At 33.1% G+C, this 14,658-nt stretch overlaps 2 protein-coding genes across 3 annotated transcripts in view; one reads left to right on the top strand and one right to left on the bottom strand.

The window, feature by feature from the left end:
- Nucleotides 1-14,658, top strand: part of LOC147763043 (RNA helicase MOV-10-like) — a 296,407-nt gene that overhangs the window by 260,797 nt on the left and 20,952 nt on the right. The gene's annotated exons all lie outside the window — the stretch shown is intronic.
- Nucleotides 1-14,658, bottom strand: part of LOC106160503 (uncharacterized) — a 67,079-nt gene that overhangs the window by 51,627 nt on the left and 794 nt on the right. For both annotated transcript variants that reach the window (XM_087007831.1, XM_087007832.1), the window contains exons 2-3: nucleotides 14,171-14,273; nucleotides 250-440 (exon numbers count right to left, since the gene is read on the bottom strand). In XM_087007831.1, the coding sequence (XP_086863957.1) occupies nucleotides 250-440; nucleotides 14,171-14,273 (294 nt within the window). The remainder of the gene's footprint in view (nucleotides 1-249; nucleotides 441-14,170; nucleotides 14,274-14,658) is intronic.

The following is a 14,658-nucleotide window of genomic DNA, read 5'->3' as shown; positions in this document are numbered from 1 at the left end:
ACTGAACAAATATCATTAAATCAATGCTTTTATTATTAATTTTGAAAAAATAGCAAATCTCTTCACTTCCTATTATTATTATTATTTTGAGCTACAATCATACATACAAAAAGGTAGGCTTAAAATTATTTTCCAGCTCTTTATCTTAAATTTGTCAATCACATACAAACATAAAACATAAATAACAAGGACAAGTTAAGACAATACATGCTTTATCAAATAAAATTAAGACTTTGGAACAGAACTTACATGGGAAAGAGGCAGTTCTAGCAAATTCCAGGTACTTTCTCCCATCTTTGCCTTCTTGATATAACTGAACGCTGCCTGCTTTTGAACATTTGGGTCTTCTATGCTGGTCCCACGGCGAATTAAGCTTGCAACACTGATATTTAGATCCATCGGAGGACAGACAAGGGCTAGGTGCTCTTGATTTTGCTTAGCTACATCAAAAATACAATTAAGAGATAAACTTTGTCAATATTATATACACTTACAGTTCAGAGTATCAGGAGTACATGCCCTCCCATACCCTCACAAGCTCCCACTAATTAAACAAGGCAGCAAAGCTGTCAAATGTACAGACAAAAAACAGAAAATAAAGATGCAAAAAAGGTCATTTTGTCAATTTTGATGCAATAATAAATAATGCTTATAATAGCACTGTCAGTCAACACTGAATTTTAATCATGCACAACAGGTAACATGGTCAATAACAGGAGCGGACCCTGAAATATTTTCTGACAGTATTCCAAAGTACCTATGTTGATCCATCCTCCATTTTTTATGGTCTTCCAACAGAAAAAAATAGATACCAGTCAATATAAACTTAATAACCTGTCTTCAAGAAGACCCAGAAGATGGTCTCAATCCACCCCTTCAATAAGATTACAGTTTCAGGACCATGAGAGACTATAGTCACATGATGAAAGTCTCAATATTTGAAAAATGATGACAGTGCATAAAATAATTGTATATAATGTTTAAAGACATAAAACACAATACAATTGCTTATGTGGAAATACAGAAAATGTGTAGAGCCTCGAGCAGATGAGAGTTAAAAGTCACAAATGCAAGTGTTTGAGAAAAAATTGTAAAGGAAAACATAACAAAACTAGAAAACCACCGAGAGTGCAGACCTCTGCCAAGGCAGCAATTGTTGATTATTGTTGATTATTGATTATTGATTGATTATTGAGCCAGACCACCACTAAAAACTAATCATTGTCCTCTTTGGCCCAAATCTGACAGTTCCTGAAAATTTCAGCAAAATCGGTCCATAACTTTTTGAGTTATGTTGATGACAGACAAACAGGGGTGAAAATATATATAATAACCTGCATAATTATCACTGCTTCCTTATTATTAATCTAGCAGAGAGCTTAACTTTTGGGAGTTTACAAGGAAATAACAACAAGTGTGCTTTATGTAATCTCCTTTAATGGCCTATCAATTAGGCAAATGACTTTATAACTCAGAAATTAGCTAAGTGATACCCAAGGGATATTAACAGACTGACCCTCTCAAAGGTCTTTCAGGCCCATAAGTCACTTAAGAAAAGCACAAAACAATAATGCACAAAACAGGAGACTACCAATTCTGATGCAATAATACATTATGTTTTACTGCACAGTCAACATCAAATTTTAATTATGCACAACAGGTAACAACGACGAAAGTAAAAGCATAAGGCTTCAGGACCATCAGAGTTCAAGTTTATACTTAGAAAGTGCCAGAATGAGAAAAATGAAAATTTCACACAAAATTGCATAAATTCAATAATAAATGATAACCCAATTGACCTGGCTTTCTAATTTGAACTGCATGCCAATCCTAAAAATCATACTTGTAAGTTAAAAATAATAATAAGTAACACAGTTTTCTTTTCATAATGTTTGCAGTAGCAATGCAAAAATATTGTTGTCAATTTTGATGTAACATTGCATAATAAATTATAGAATAATTATCACCAATCTTTGATTATTGACAATAAATAGCATGGACATGTAGAAAATTTGATTACCATTCGGCTTCATGTCCATGGGAGCTCCGAGTCCCACAATGAATATGCCAAAAAGATAATGAATATTTCACTCAAATGTATAACTTCCAGAAAAAGAAGCCAATTAGACTGCTTTTCCAACTCATTCTGCATTTTAGTACTGTGTTTCTTTTTTAAAGGTTTGACAGTCATAACACGGTTTTCCCATAATGCTCATCATAGCAGCAGCACCAAAAATTGTGTTTTCTTCTATTTTGATGCAATATTACATAATGCTTAACAGCATAATGACCATCAATTTTTAATAATAGAATATTAGTAACATGGACATTCAGAAAACGTGACAAGCAAAGGTCTTCAGGATCATGGAACTTCAAAGTCACACCTTGAAAACGCCAATAAGTGAAAAATTAAATTTTCACAAAAAACTGTTTAACTGCCAGAAAAAATTACCAAACAGACTGCATTGCCAACTGAAGCTGTATTTTAGACCCATGTTTCTTTCCTGTAAGTTTGCGAACAGTAATTGACATGATTTTTGTTAAATGGTCATTATGAGAGCAGTGCCCAAAATAGGGGTTTCTTCAAATTTTGATGCAATATTACATAATGTTTAACCGCATAATGACCATCAATTTTTAATAATGGAATATTAGTCACATGAACATTAAGAAAACGTGACTAGCAAAGGTCTGCAGGCTCATGGAACTTAAAAGTCACACCTTGAAAATGCCAATAAGTGAAAAATTAAATTTTCACAAAAACTGTTTAACTGCCAGAAAAAATTACCAAACAGACTGCATTGCCTACTGAAGCTGTATTTTAGCCCTATGTTTCTTTCCTGTAAGTTTGAAAACCATAAGTGACATGGTTTTTCTTAAATGGTCATCATGGGAGCAGTGCCCATAATAGGGGTTTCTTCAAATTTTGATGCAATATTACATAATGTTTAACAGCATAATGACCATCAATTTTTAATAATAGAATATTAGTAACATGAACATTCAGAAAACGTGACTAGCAAAGGTCTGCAGGCTCATGGAACTTCAAAGTCACACCTTGAAAATGCCAATATGTGAAAAATTAAATTTTCACAAAAAACTGTTTAACTGCCAGAAAAAATTACCAAACAGACTGCATTGCCAACTGAAGCTGTATTTTAGCCCTATGTTTCTTTCCTGTAAGTTTGAAAACAGTAAGTGACATGGTTTTTCTTAAATGGTCATCATGGGAGCAGTGCCCAAAATAGGGGTTTCTTCAAATTTTGATGCAATATTACATAATGTTTAACAGCATAATGACCATCAATTTTTAATAATAGAATATTAGTAACATGAACATTCAGAAAACGTGACTAGCAAAGGTCTGCAGGCTCATGGAACTTCAAAGTCACACCTTGAAAATGCCAAAATGTAAACAAGACAGCACTGTTCTGAAATGGGTTTATTTCCATTTTTAACATTTTTTTAACATAAAACAAAATAAACAGTTTGTTGCCATTTTTATATGACCAACTAAGAAAATTGATGAGATGGGAAAAATATCAATAGAACAGTGTTTAATGTCCAATTTCCTCCATTCTGAGATTCTGAACATAGTGGATGATTGAATCTGACAAACTGCAATGATGAGTTTATTACCATTTTTGACACTTTATTACACAATACACGATAACAAGTTTACCATCATTTTTACACAATCAATTAACAATGTTGTAAAGATGCAGGAAATATCAAACAAACACTTTTACGTATCTTATTAGTTAAACAATGAGACTGTTAACATACCTAATAATTGAATCTGAGGAAATGAGAAAAAACAGCATAACTTCTAAAATAAAGGCCCGATCATGCTGATTTTCGAACTTGACCTGAGTATTATGAATATCCATCAGTTCTGTTAGTTTCAAGCCAAAAGGTAAAATGTTATTTCACTTATCGTGTTATCGGTGTTGTATATTTGCTGAGAAAAGTGAAAAAACAGCTTAACTTCCCTAAAAATGACCCGATCATGCTGATTTTCGAACTTGACCTGCAGATTATGAATATTCATCAGTTTTGTAAGTTTCAAGCCAAAAAGTAAAATGGTTTTCCACTTATCGTGTTATCGGTGCTGCATATATGCTGAAAAAAGTGAAAAAACAGCATAACTTCCCTAAAAATGGCCCGATCATGCTGAATTTCGAACTTGACCTGCGTATTAGGAATATTCACCAGTTCTGTAAGTTTCAAGCCAAAAGCAAAAACGGTGTTCCACTTATCGTGTTATCGGTAAAAGTGCACGACGGCGACGACGGCGACGATGGCGACGACGGCGACGACAGACGCAGAGGATGGCTATATGTACAGACACATCTGTGTCTGTACATAAAAAGGCACAATTTCACCAAAACTGAACCGATCAAGCTTATTTTCGAACCTCATCTGTATTTTAGTAAATCTGATCACCCCTGTGAATTTCAAGACGATTGGCCAATTGATTTTCCTTGAAATGTGTTATCGGTGTTGCAATATGCTGAAATAGTGAAAAAACAGCATAACTTCCATAAAAATGGCCCGATCAGACTGATTTTCGAACTTGACCTGTGTATTATGAATATTCATCATTTCAGTAACTTATAAGCCAAAAAGTAAAACGATTTTTCACTTATCGTGTTATCGGTGCTGCATTTATGCTGAAAAAAAATGAAAAAATGGCATAACTTCCACAAATATGGCCCGATCATGCTGATTTTCGAACTTGACCTGCGTATTAAGAATATTCATCAGTTCTGTAAGTTTCAAGCCAAAAGGTAAAACGGTTTTTCACTTATCGTGTTATCGGTGTTGCATTTATGCTGAAAAAACTGAAAAAATAGAATAACTTCCACAAATATGGCCCGATCATGCTGATTTTCTGACTTGACCTGCGTATTATGAATATTCATCAGTTTTTAAAGTTTCAAGCCAAAAAGTAAAACGGTTTTCCACTTATTGTCTTCTCAGTGTTGCATATATGATGAAAAAGTGAAAATACAAGTAATTTTTTAAAAAATGGCCAGATCATGCTGATTTTCGAACTTGACCTGCATATTATGAATATTTATCAGTTCTGTGAGTTTCAAACCAAAAGGTACAATGGTTTTCCACTTATCATGTTATCGGTGCTGCATATATGCTGAAAAAAGTGGAAAAAACGCATAAATTCTCTAAAAATGACCCGATCATGCTGATTTTCAAACTTGACTTGCTTATTATAAATATTTATCAGTTCTGTAAGTTTAAAGCTAAAAGGTACAATGGTTTTTCCACTTATCGTGTTATCGGTGCTGCATATATGCTGAAAAAATTGAAATAAAAACAGCATAAATTCCCTAAAAGTGACCCGATCATGCTGATTTTTTAACTTGACCTGCGTATTAAGAATTTTCATCAGTTCTGTAAGTTTCAAGCCAAAAGGTAAAATGGTTTTCCACTTATTGTGTTATCGGTGCTGCATATATGTAGAAAAAAGTGAAAAAACAGCATAAATTCCCTAAAAATGACCCGATCATGCGGACTTTCGAACTTGACCTGCGCATTAAGAATTTTCATCAGTTCTGTAAGTTTCAAGCCAAAGGGTAAAATGGTTTTCCACTTATTGTGTTATCGGTGCTGCATATATGCTGAAAAAGTGAAACAAGGCAGCAAAGCTGTCAAATGTACAGACAAAAAACAGAAAATAAAGATGCAAAATAGGTCATTTTGTCAATTTTGATGCAATAATAAATAATGCTTATAATAGCACTGTCAATCAACACTGAATTTTAATCATGCACAACAGGTAACATGCTCAATAACAGGAGCAGATCCAGAGGTATTTTCTGACAGTATTCCAAACTATATTTGTTGATCCATCCTACACTTTTGTTGGTCTTCCAACAGAAAAAAAATTGATACCAGTCAATGTAAACTTTAAAATCTGACCGTCATCTGAAAGACCCAGAAGACGGCCTCAATCCACCCCTGCAATAAGATTATAGTTTCTGGACCATGAGAGTTCAAATTCACATAATGAAAATCCCAATATTTGAAAAATGTTGACAGTGCATAAAATAATGTTACATATTGTTTAAAGACATAAAAACCTATGCAACTGCTTATGTGGAAATACAGAAAATCTGAAGAGCTTCAGGTGGATGGGAGTTGAAAATGCCAGTGTTTAGAAAAAAATTAAAAAGAAAACACAAATAAAAAAAAAATATTCCAATAAAGCTGCTATTCAAACTTTTAATCTTTCTGTATTAACATGATATGAATAATCCCAATGTGTTTGAGGATAATAAGGCACTGTTATTCATCTATAGCATTAATGTTGGCATTGCACAAATTTTTTTCTTTTGTAAACTTATTTGCAATATTAAACAACATTTACCTGCATAATTATCACCAATTCCTAATTATGTGACACAGTTAAGAGAGCTTAACCTATAGGACTTGAATGGGAAATCTCAACGTGTGTTTTATGTAATCTTATTTAATGGGCACTTGAAAATCAATTAGGCAAGTAATTTTATAGCTCTGAATTTAGCTAGTGATTATCCCAAGGGACAATTACCACCATCCATAAACAGTAGCCCCATATAGCACTCCATAGAGCTGCATTGCTTCCAAAACAGAAACAATCACACTGATTTCCAACACAAGCTACACTTCAGTCCTATGAAACTTTTCAGTAAGTTAGAATATCATAAGTAAAATGGTTATTCCTTAATGGTCATCCCAGCAGCGATGTCCAAAAAAGGTTTTTTTTATTCATCTTTTATGCAATTTAACATAATGCTTAACAGCACAATGGCCATCAATTTTTAATAATAAAGAAAATGTATCATAGCTATTCAAAAGATGTGACTAGCAATGGTATTCAAGCCAATGGAAGTTCAAAGACTAAGTCACGCCTTGAAAATGTCCAGATGTGAAAATTTTAATTGTAACAAAAAACTATATAATTTCCAAGAAAGTTAACCGATATAACAGGTTTTCCAACTGAAGCTATAATTTAGTGCTATGCTACATTTCTGTAAGTTTGAGAAGAGTAAGTGACTTGGTTTTCCTTTAATGGTCACTATGGAGGCATTGTCTAAAATGGGGTTGTCTTCAATTTTGATGCAATATTACATAATGCTTAACAGCATAATGACCATCAATTTTTAATAATAAAACAAGGCAGCAAAGCTGTCAAATGTACAGACAAAAAACAGAAAATAAAGATGCAAAAAAGGTCATTTTGTCAATTTTGATGCAATAATAAATAATGCTTATAATAGCACTGTCAGTCAACACTGAATTTTAATCATGCACAACAGGTAACATGGTCAATAACAGGAGCGGACCCTGAGATATTTTCTGACAGTATTCCAAAGTATCTATGTTCATCTCTCCGACATTTTGATGGTCTTCCAACAGAAAAAAATAGATACCAATCAATATAAACTTAATAACCTGTCTTCAAGAAGACCCAGAAAATGGTCTCAATCCACCCCTTCAATAAGATTACAGTTTCAGGACCATGAGAGACTATAGTCACATGATGAAAGTCTCAATATTTGAAAAATGATGACAGTGCATAAAATAATTTTATATAATGTTTAAAGACATAAAAAACAATACAATTGCTTATGTGGAAATACAGAAAATGTGCAGAGCCTCGAGCGGATGAGAGTTAAAAGTCACAAATGCAAGTGTTTGAGAAAAAATTGTAAAGGAAAACATAACAAAACTAGAAAACCACCGAGAGTGCAGACCTCTGCCAAGGCAGCAATTGTTGATTATTGTTGATTATTGATTGATTATTGAGCCAGACCACCACTAAAAACTAATCATTGTCCTCTTTGGCCCAATTCTGACAGTTCCTGAAAATTTCAGCAAAATCAGTCCATAACTTTTTGAGTTATGTTGATGACAGACAAACAGGGGTGAAAATATAACCTCCTAGGCAGAGCCTGAGGTAAATATAATTTCAATGAAGCTGCTATTCAAACTTTTAATCTTTGATTATATATATATATATATATATATATATATATATATATATATATATATATAATAACCTGCATAATTATCACTGCTTCCTTATTATTAATCTAGCAGAGAGCTTAACTTTTGGGAGTTTACAAGGAAATATCAACAAGTGTGCTTTATGTAATCTCCTTTAATGGCCTATCAATTAGGCAAATGACTTTATAACTCAGAAATTAGCTAAGTGATACCCAAGGGATATTAACAGACTGACCCTCTCAAAGGTCTTTCAGGCCCATAAGTCACATCTTAAGAAAAGCACAAAACAATAATGCACAAAATAGGAGACTACCAATTCTGATGCAATAATACATTATGTTTTACTGCACAGTCAACATCAAATTTTAATTATGCACAACAGGTAACAACGACGAAAGTAAAAGCATAACGCTTCAGGCCCATCAGAGTTCAAGTTTATACTTAGAAAGTGCCAGAATGAGAAAAATGAAAATTTCACACAAAATTGCATAAATTCAATAATAAATGATAACCCAATTGACCTGGCTTTCTAATTTGAACTGCATGCCAATCCTAAAAATCATACTTGTAAGTTAAAAATAATAATAAGTAACACAGTTTTCTTTTCATAATGTTTGCAGTAGCAATGCAAAAATATTGTTGTCAATTTTGATGTAACATTACATAATAAATTATAGAATAATTATCACCAATCTTTGATTATTGACAATAAATAGCATGGACATGTAGAAAATTTGATTACCATTCGGCTTCATGTCCATGGGAGCTCCGAGTCCCACAAAGAATATGCCAAAAAGATAATGAATCTTTCACTCAAATGTATACATTGTAACTTCCAGAAAAAGAAGCCAATTAGATTGCTTTTCATACTCATTCTACATTTTAGTACTGTGTTTCTTTTTTAAAGGTTTGACAGTCATAACACGGTTTTCCCATAATGCTCATCATAGCAGCAGCACCAAAAATTGTGTTTTCTTCTATTTTGATGCAATATTACATAATGCTTAACAGCATAATGACCATCAATTTCTAATAATAGAATATTAGTAACATGGACATTCAGAAAACGTGACAAGCAAAGGTCTTCAGGATCATGGAACTTCAAAGTCACACCTTGAAAATGCCAATAAGTGAAAAATTAAATTTTCACAAAAAACTGTTTAACTGCCAGAAAAAATTACCAAACAGACTGCATTGCCAACTGAAGCTGTATTTTAGACCCATGTTTCTTTCCTGTAAGTTTGAGAACAGTAATTGACATGATTTTTGTTAAATGGTCATTATGAGAGCAGTGCCCAAAATAGGGGTTTCTTCAAATTTTGATGCAATATTACATAATGTTTAACAGCATAATGACCATCAATTTTTAATAATGGAATATTAGTCACATGAACATTCAGAAAACGTGACTAGCAAAGGTCTGCAGGCTCATGGAACTTCAAAGTCACACCTTGAAAATGCCAATATGTGAAAAATTAAATTTTCACAAAAAACTGTTTAACTGCCAGAAAAAATTACCAAACAGACTGCATTGCCTACTGAAGCTGTATTTTAGCCCCATGTTTCTTTCCTGTAAGTTTGAAAACAGTAAGTGACATGGTTTTTCTTAAATGGTCATCATGGGATCAGTGCCCAAAATAGGGGTTTCTTCAAATTTTGATGCAATATTACATAATGTTTAACAGCATAATGACCATCAATTTTTAATAATAGAATATTAGTAACATGAACATTCAGAAAACGTGACTAGCAAAGGTCTGCAGGCTCATGGAACTTCAAAGTCACACCTTGAAAATGCCAATATGTGAAAAATTAAATTTTCACAAAAAACTGTTTAACTGCCAGAAAAAATTACCAAACAGACTGCATTGCCTACTGAAGCTATATTTTAGCCCTATGTTTCTTTCCTGTAAGTTTGAAAACAGTAAGTGACATGTTTTCCCTTAAATGGTCATCACAGGAGCAGTGCCCTAAATAGGGGTTTCTTCAAATTTTGATGCAACGTTACATAATGTTTAACAGCATAATGACCATCAATTTTTAATCATAAAATATTAGTATCATGGATATTCAGAAAATGTCATTAGCAAAGGTCTGCAGGCTCATGAAACTTCAAAGTCACATCTTAAAAATGCCAAAATGTAAACAAGACAGCACTGTTCTGAAATGGGTTTATTTCCATTTTTAACATTTTTTTAACATAAAACAAAATAAACAGTTTGTTGCCATTTTTATATGACCAACTAAGAAAATTGATGAGATGGGAAAAATATCAATAGAACAGTGTTTAATGTCCAATTTCCTTCATTCTGAGATTCTGAACATAGTGGATGATTGAATCTGACAAACTGCAATGATGAGTTTATTACCATTTTTGACACTTTATTACACAATACACGATAACAAGTTTACCATCATTTTTACACAATCAATTAACAATGTTGTAAAGATGCAGGAAATATCAAACAAACACTTTTACGTATCTTATTAGTTAAATAATGAGACTGTTAACATGCCTAATAATTGAATCTGAGGAAATGTGAAAAAACAGCTAAACTTCTAAAATAAAGGCCCGATCATGCTGATTTTCGAACTTGACCTGAGTATTATAAATATCCATCAGTTCTGTTAGTTTCAAGCCAAAAGGTAAAAATTTTTTTCACTTATCATGTTATCGGTGTTGCATAAATGCTGAGAAAAGTGAAAAAACAGCATAAATTCCCTAAAAATGGCCCAATCATGCCGATTTTCGAACTTGACCTGCATATTATGAATACTCATCAGTTCTGTAAGTTTCAAGTCAAAAGGTACAATGGTTTTCCACTTATTGTGTTATCGGTGCTGCATATATGTTGAAAAAAGTGAAAAAACAGCATAAATTCCCTAAGAGTGACCCGATCATGCTGATTTTCGAACTTGACCTGCGTATTATGAATATTCATCAGTTTTGTAAGTTTCAACACAAAAAGTAAAATAGTTTTCCACTTATCGTGTTATCGGTGCTGCATATATGCTGAAAAAAGTGAAAAAGCAGCATAACTTCCCTACAAGTGACCCAATCATGCTGATTTTCGAACTTGACCTGCATATTATAAATATTTATCAATTCTGTAAGTTTCAAGCTGAAATGAAAAACAGTTTTCCACTTATCGTGTTATCGGTAAAAGTGCACGGCAACGACGGCGACGGCGACGACAGACGCAGGTGATGGCTATATGTACAGACACATCTGTGTCTGTACATAATAAAAGTATCATGGATATTCAGAAAATTTGATATGGAAAGGTCTTCAGGGCCATGGAAGTTCAGAGTCACAACTTCAAAATGCCAAAATGTACACAAGAGATAACCGTACTGAAATGAATTTCTTTCCACTTTCAACACTTTTTTTACATATATCAAAATAATCAATTTACTGTTGTTTTTAAAAGATCAACTAAGAAAGTTGTTGACATAGGAAAAATATCAATAGAACAATTTTAAATGTCCAATTTGTTCCATTCTGAGATTCTGAACATGGTGAATGATTGAATCTGACAAACTGTAAAGATATGAGTTTATTTCCATTTTTGACACTTTATTACAAAATGCACAATAACAGGTTTACCATCATTTTTATACAATCAACTAACAATATTGTTAAGATGCAGAAAATGTCAAAAGAACACCTTTACATTACTAATTAGTTCACAAATGAGATTGTTAACATGCCTAAGAATTAAATCCGAGGAAAAAAGACTTACATACAAAAAAAGGCACAATTTCACCAAAACTGAACCGATCAAGCTTATTTTCAAACCTCATCTGTATTTTAGTAAATCTGATCACCCCTGTGAATTTTAAGACGATTGGCCAATTGATTTTCCTTGAAATGTGTTATCGGTGTTGCACATATGCTGAAATAGTGAAAAAACAGCATAACTTCCATAAAAATGGCCCGATCAGACTGATTTTCGAACTTGACCTGCGTATTATGAATATTCATCATTTCAGAAACTTATAAGCCAAAAAGTAAAACGATTTTTCGCTTATCGTGTTATCGGTGTTGCATTTATGCTGAAAAAGATGAAAAAATGGCATAACTTCCACAAACATGGCCCGATCATGCTGATTTTCGAACTTGACCTGCGTATTATGAATATTCATCGATTCTGTAAGTTTCAAGCCAAAAGGTAAAATGGTTTTTCACTTATCGTGTTATCGGTGTTGCATATATGCTGAAAAAAGTGAAAAAACAGCATAACTTCCCTACAAGTGACCCGATCATGCTGATTTTCGAACTTGACCTGCATATTATAAATATTTATCAATTCTGTAAGTTTCAAGCTGAAATGAAAAACAGTTTTCCACTTATCGTGTTATCGGTAAAAGTGCACGGCAACGACGGCGACAGCGGCAACGACAGACGCAGGTGATGGCTATATGTACAGACACATCTGTGTCTGTACATAAAAACAAGTAATTTTTTAAATAAAGATGCAAATAAGTGAAAAATTAAATTTTCACAAAAAACTGTTAAATTGCCAGAAAAAAAAACCAAACAGACTGCATTGCCTACTGAAGCTGTATTTTAGTCCCATGTTTCTTTCCTGTAAGTTTGAGAACAGTAAGTGACATGATTTTCCTTAAATAGTCATCATGGAAGCAGTGCCCAAAATAGGGGTTTCTTCAAATTTTAATGCAATATTACATAATGTTTAACAGCTTAAGGACCATCAATTTTTAATTATAAAATATTTGTATCACAGATATTCAGAAAATGTGACTAGCAAAGGTCTTAAGGCCCATGGAACTTCAAAGTCACGCCTTGAAAATGCCAAAATGTAAACAAGACAGCACTGTTCTGAAATGGGTTTATTTCCATTTTTAACACTTTTTTAACATAAAACAAAATAATCATTTTACTGCCATTTTTATATGACCAACTAAAAAAATTGATGAGATGGGAAAAGTATCAATAGAACAGTGTTAAATGTCCAATTTCCTCCATTCTGAGATTATGAACATAGTGGATGATTGAATCTGACAAACTGCAATGATATGAGTTTATTTCCATTTTTGACACTTTATTACACAATACATGATAACAAGTTTACCATGTTTTTTACATAATTAACTAATAATGTTGTAAAGATGCAGGAAATATCAAACAAACACTTTTAAGGCATCTTATTAGTTAAATAATGAGACTGTTAACATGCTTAAGAATTGAATCTGAGGAAATGTGAAAAAAACAGTATAACTTCTAAAATAATGGCCCGATTATGCTGATTTTCGAACTCAACCTGCGTTTTAGTAAGATTGACCACTCCTGTGAGTATAATTACAATTGGCCAATCCGTTTTTCTTATATTGTGTTATCAGTGTTGCATTTATATTGAAAAAAGTGAAAAAACAGCATAAATTACCTAAAATAGACCCGATCATGCTGATTTTAGAACTTGACCTGCGTATTATGAATATTCATCAGTTCTGTAAGTTTCAAGTCAAAAGGTAAAATGGTTTTCCACTTATCGTGTTATCGGTGCTGCATATATGCTGAAAAAAGTGAAAAAACTGCATTAATTCCTTAAAAGTGACCCAATCATGCTGATTTTCGAACTTGACCTGCGTATTATGAATATTCATCAGTTCTGCAAGTTTCAAGTCAAAAGGTAAAATGGTTTTCCACTTATCGTGTTATCGGTAAAAGTGCACGGCGACGGCGACGACGGCGACGACAGCGACGACGGCGACGGCGACGGCGACGACAGACGCAGATGATAGCTATATGTACAGACACATCTGTGTCTGTACATAAAAATGGTGCAAGGATTCCACATAACGTTCCTTTCAGAACTATTTCAAACAAGAAAACAAATCATCCTTACAACAAAATCACTTTTAAGTTCAATCATCTGAGTTAATATAAGGGATAAAGTGCATAAATAAAGCACTCGGTGGCAACTTCATAAGAAAAGCTTAAATTTGCAATGCTCAAAGATTTTCATAACCAATGAATGAACATTTTTTCATATTAGGCTAAAAGTCTTCGAAAAGGCAATTTTCTTAAAATTCATCCCTTGACTGGGTTGAATTCTACAGCTGCATAGAGACACTAGTCTTACACAGCACCATAACCACATCATACCAGAATACACTCCATAGGATCATATACCTGTTTCTTTTTCACCCTCTAATGTATCCACTTGTATCCCCATTTCATACTGTATGTATGAAAGCCCCAGCTCTGTCACCTTGGGACAATCTGCTATTGTCACCTGGGAAGAGACGCAATAGAAAACTATAAAATATAATATATATATTTATTAAATATATCTTAGTATATTACTGAAATCAGAAGTGATTCACTGACTGCATTTGACATTTTGATTAGTAAATAGTAGAGCCTGCAGTGTAGTTACATATGTACATTGAATGTTACAGTATATACATAGATGCACTTGATTTCTGCTACAATGATGTATTTGTAACAATGTTTACAATACAGCTTGTACGTACCCCACACATACACATACACACACACATGATTTTAATACACTGTATAAACTAACTCAATCTCATACCTAGGACCAACCAAAGAATGAGAAATTTCCCTGTGGGGACCTCAATACCACCACTTATCCACACACAATTTCAAAAGCA

The sequence above is a fragment of the Lingula anatina genome, chromosome 3 (genome assembly GCF_051362555.1).
Source record: "Lingula anatina isolate TDL-2025a chromosome 3, LinAna3.0, whole genome shotgun sequence".
NCBI classification, from domain to species: Eukaryota; Metazoa; Brachiopoda; class Lingulata; order Lingulida; family Lingulidae; genus Lingula; species Lingula anatina.
Note: the sequence above shows the minus strand (reverse complement) of the source record. Positions and strands in the feature narration are given on the sequence as shown.